Source organism: Hippocampus comes, unplaced genomic scaffold (genome assembly GCF_001891065.2).
Source record: "Hippocampus comes isolate QL1 unplaced genomic scaffold, H_comes_QL1_v1.1 scaffold7, whole genome shotgun sequence".
In the NCBI taxonomy this organism is placed as follows: domain Eukaryota; kingdom Metazoa; phylum Chordata; class Actinopteri; order Syngnathiformes; family Syngnathidae; genus Hippocampus; species Hippocampus comes.
The window spans coordinates 1684115-1689260 of NW_017842060.1; the positions used below are offsets into that span (position 1 = coordinate 1684115).

At 45.6% G+C, this 5146-nt stretch overlaps 1 protein-coding gene across 1 annotated transcript in view; it reads left to right on the forward strand.

Annotated features, from left to right (window-relative positions):
• The window catches only part of LOC109511007 (voltage-dependent T-type calcium channel subunit alpha-1G-like), a 45941-nt gene that overhangs the window by 33144 nt on the left and 7651 nt on the right, over window positions 1-5146 (forward strand). The window contains 6 exon segments of the mRNA XM_019861725.1: window positions 806-932; window positions 2214-2339; window positions 2419-2508; window positions 2993-3185; window positions 4737-4888; window positions 5010-5119. Coding sequence (XP_019717284.1) covers window positions 806-932; window positions 2214-2339; window positions 2419-2508; window positions 2993-3185; window positions 4737-4888; window positions 5010-5119 — 798 coding nt within the window.

The following is a 5146-nucleotide window of genomic DNA, read 5'->3' on the forward strand; positions in this document are numbered from 1 at the left end:
TATATATATATATAAATATATTTTTTTTTTTGTGGGTCGACTTACAATTTCCAGGTCCAGCAAATTGCGAAATGAAACTGGCTTCAAGACAACAAAATTAGAGGGTGCTTATCAGTGAGAGTCTGGAAACATGTTTTGTAGCTCTCCTCATGATTGACATTTCGAGTTCATGTCATGCTGTTCAGTGAAACAGGAGGCGGAGGTTTTAAAACAAAATAATTGAGTGCGCTAAGAATGTCTGTGCCTTTTTTGGACTTTTTTTGTGGGTCTACTTGGGTAAATTTTTTTTTTTTTTGCAAATCAGTACTGGCTTTCAAAAACATAAAAGGAAGCTTCTAATGAGCTAGAAGGGGCTAATTCAAATCAAAATGATACACTTTCTGTGTCTCTCAGGCATGATTTTTGAAGAGGTTTTTTTTGGTGTGTGTGCCTACTCATAATTGACATGAAGTTTAGTTAAAAAAAAAAAAAGCATGCCATTAAGTCAAAATGATTGCTTCAAACTAAAATGGCAGACTTCCTGCATCTTTTTGGACATGGCTTCTTGACACTTTTTTGTGGGTCAAGTCTTGATAGACATGTCTACCAAATTCCACATTGCAAAGTAAAACCGATTTTTTGCGGTTGAATTTGGAAAGAACTCCCATCCCAGAGGTGCCAGTGATACCCAGATTTGGTGATATTTAGAGCCTGGGAAAACCCAAAAGCAAATGTTTTTTTTACCATGACGCTTATCTCACTCGGGCCTTCAGTGAGCACCAAAAAAATTGTCAGCCGCAACTAAGCGTCGGTGTTGCCGTTCCAGGGTAATCAGCCGAGCCCCCGGGCTAAAACTGGTGGTGGAGACCCTGATCACATCGCTCAGGCCCATCGGCAACATCGTCCTCATCTGCTGTGCCTTCTTCATCGTCTTTGGCATTTTGGGGGTTCAGGTAAACACCCGCCAAACATCAAGATGCGCATTTCCACGCTGCTGTCCCGTACTGCTTGTTTGAAGACAAACGAGGTTTCGGATGACAAATGAAATGGGGGCACAATGGGAAACATGCAAATGAGGTGCTGATGAAGCATCATTTTCGAGCGCTGTGTGCTTTCTGCAAGATTTGCTATCGATCCGAGGGAAGGGCTGCTCTCACCGAGACCGATAATTGTTTTCGTTTTTGTAATCGCGCAGGGGGTGGGATCTTCTAATTGTTGAATCTGAATGTATCCACGTTTTTTTAAGAAATGAATTTTTAATGACCATATCTTCACGCCGGTCAACAAGGATGCAATCTGGTCTGACTACGATTCGATGAACTATTCTATGAACGAGTCCCTGGAAGGATGATTCAATTCACTCCAGTTACGACACAAATATGCGAGGCATCGATACAGGCCAATCTTATGATGATCCCGATTTCTTCTGCGACTCAAGGCGATGCAATTACGATACGGATCGATCGAATCCACTTCAAGGGCCATCCAGTTCAACTCCGGTGCCAAGAGGACTCGGTTCAAATACAAAATGAATCGGGATTGACTGAAAGTTCCGATTCAGATTCACTCCAATCGCGATACGAGTCACTGTAACTCCGTTACCGACTGATTTCAACGATGAGACCGTACGCTGCGATTCTCTTCAAGAGATAACTCGCTCTGATTTGGATCGGATAACCTCCGACTGCAACACAAATCGATGCGATCATTCGAATTTATGATTCTTTTCAGTTACCGCTTGAGTGGAATTGGTCCCGCTCCAGTTGTGATTTGAATCCATCCAATCCACTCGCAATCATGATCACTGCATGAGGACAGGTTTGCAGTCAAATTTCGGTACGATTTCTTCAAATTCGGATTCGATTCGCTCCACGATTCGGCTCACTCGAGCGACGGTCCCGATCGCTACAATTGCGATTCACTCCTGTTGTGATATTCTTCACTTCTATTGTGATGAAACAGACTTTTAAAACAAATCGCCGTTTTTAGTTATTTTACACACCCAAGCGCTTTTCATTCATTTAAAAAACTTCCATTTTAACACGATCATCAAAACTCGTCAAGGGGGATGAAAATGATGACAGCGAATTCAATTCACTTTTATAAATCCACCGCTGTACTCCCTTAGAGTGCGGCATGACTCGGTGGTCTTTTAAAGGGCTGCCCGGCAAAACAAAAATGTTGTTCCAGTTACCTTCTCTGTGATCTGCGTGTGTGTGCGTGCGCGCGTGCAGTTATTCAAAGGCAAGTTCTTCCACTGTGAGGGCTACAACGTGACCAGCATCACCAACAAGACGCAGTGCGTGGACGCAGGACACCGTTGGATGCGCAGGAAGTACAACTTTGACAACCTGGGACAGGTGTGACACACGTGCATGAGCGCTCGCGCACGCGTGCGCATGCACACACGGCGAAGTAAATGAAATGTCCATCTGGCAGGCGCTGATGTCTCTGTTTGTGCTGTCGTGCAAAGACGGCTGGGTCAGCATCATGTACGACGGCCTGGACGCGGTCGGCGTCGACCAGCAGGTGCCACGCCCGCCGTCAAAGGCCTTCCTGACTTGATTTTTATTTATTTATTTATTTTTTGAGGGGTGTGTTTGAGTGAACCCGTTTTAAGCACAAAAGCGGCGGAATTCGCACAGCCTTAATTTACTAAGTCATGCTCGCTTTCGAATTTGTTATTTTAATTTGGTGATTAGAATGAATTGAAATACAGAATAATCCGTTATTTCATTTTTTTTAAATTTTTTTTTTTCAGAATGTATTATTTCTAATTAATTTGAACATAATTATTTCAGCACTTAATTAATCAATCCGTCGTGTGATCTGATTATAAAGAGAAGCAACAAAAACAGAAAAAGGAAAAGCGAGGACATTTCAGGAGAAGAGAGGGAGATGGGTTGGGGGGGGGGGCGGGGGGAAGCAACCGCGGCTGATGAATCGATGCGCTGTGACGGCTGCGCCACTTTGACCGCTGACTCGGGGCTCCCGCCTGTTTTTCCTTGGGCAGCCCGTCCGCAACAACAACCCGTGGATGCTGCTCTTCTTCATCTCCTTCCTGCTCATCGTCAGCTTCTTCGTGCTCAACATGTTCGTGGGCGTGGTGGTGGAGAACTTCCACAAGTGTCGGCAGCAGCAGGAGGAGGAAGAGGCCCGGCTCCGCGAGGAGAAGCGGCGCAAGCGCCTGGTGAAGCGCCGGCGCAGTGAGTGCGCCCCGGACGCATACTGGGGCAATCGTATTGGCAGTCTTGGCACCGTCGCAGTCGGAACACGAAAAGTTTGGCCTTAATTGAGTTTTGAAAAAAATGTGACTGCGATTCTCCAAATGTGGCACGGGGGTTCCCTCTAGTGGTACGCCAAACAATCACTGCCTAAGTCCAGTTTAGTTGTATTTAACTTTTATGTTTGACGCAGTTGCATAAATTTTGTTTTGAGAACTGCTTGTTTTTTCAAAATATTTTTTTAGAGACAATTTAGTTTTAATTGATATATACTAGTGTTAATGGGGAGAAAATTTTGAGTTAAAATCACTCCATATAACGTAAACCTCAGTGGGATGCGGGCTTAAAGTGCACCAAAAAAAATAATGAAATGAACATAAATCTGCTGAATGATATTTCTTATATTCCCTGCGCACAGTCTGACAATGAGATTGCCATTGCCACCTACTGTAGTGGATGTGCAATTACACTTTATTCTAGTGCAGCAAAAAAACATGTTCCCTGGGGTCATATAGAAGAAAATTTTGATCTCGCAATCTTTAGGGAATTGATGTACTCAGGGGTATTTATTCAGGGGTGTATTTATTGAATCTGCTAAATTCCCCCACCACACTCGGCCCATGCTGCTTTTCTCTTACAGTCACTCGCAGCTGACAGTTTGGCCCAAAGACACCTTCAAGTGCGTGTGTGTGAAGAGCAAAATTTATGAGGCGGTGCCATTTTTCCGCACACACACAAACGCACTTCATGTCACCTGGTTTCATCAGTGACTTTGCTTCCCATATCATTTTGTGTCCCTCGCCGAAGCATTTTATTAGCCTGCGCGTGCGCGCACGCGTGCCTGGTTATTCTGTTTAGTTCCCGTGAATCATCGGGACATAACTCTTGAGCGCGGATAACTTTGTAGATACGCATTCATCTCCGGGGACACCTCGTCTTCTAAGTGCACATTACTCACCCGCCCAGATTTACGACGCCACAAGCACACCTTTCTCCGTGGGGACACTGACAATTTTAGTACGGCTTCATACACTTGGTGTGGACACATTATATCTGCAAGTCCGCACGAGTCTGTTTGAAGATCGAGGTTGATCGGGTATTGGACGAGCTGCAAATCGAGACGTCCCCACAAAGTTGTGCGTCCCCACGGAAGTGTGTCCTTGGAGAATAATGTGTTCTTTCAAAAACTAGGTGCCCAAGTTGAGCGCTACCATGCCATTGTGTGTCCCAAAAAAGTCATATGAACCCACAAAACTTGATGTCTCAGCAGATTTGTGTGTATCTGCAAAACTAGTGCCCCCCCCCCACACACACACACAAGTGTATGTCCCCACAAGGTAATGTAAACGTACACATCTCTGTCTCCCCAACGCCAAAGTTGCGTGTCCCCAGAGTTATGCGTACCGGTGTCCCCACGGGAATTGTGTGTCCCTACAAATCCAAACGTGTTCCCCAGTGAAGCTCACACACTCATGCGGAGACAAAAGCTTGTTCGAAGCGAAATAAACCATGTCCGTGTTTGCGTGCGCACAGAGGCCCTGGAGAAGCCGTACTACGCCGACTACTCGCCGCTACGTCTCTCCATCCACACCGTGTGCACCAGCCACTACCTGGACCTCTTCATCACCATCATCATCTTCACCAACCTGCTCACCATGAGCATGGAGCATTACAACCAGCCCCAGGTAACCACGGCAACAGTCCCTCTTCCATCACCACACATGACATGCTTTCATTGTGTGTGTGTGTGTGTGTGTGTGTGTGTGTGTGTGTGTGTGTGTGTGTGTGTGTGTGTGCGTCAAACAGTACCTGGTGGAGATCCTCAAGTACTGCAACTACGTCTTCACGGTGGTGTTTGTCATCGAGGCCATCCTCAAGCTCATCGCATTTGGCCTTCGTCGCTTTTTTAAAGAAAGGTAGCAACCTTCTCGCATGCATCCCCC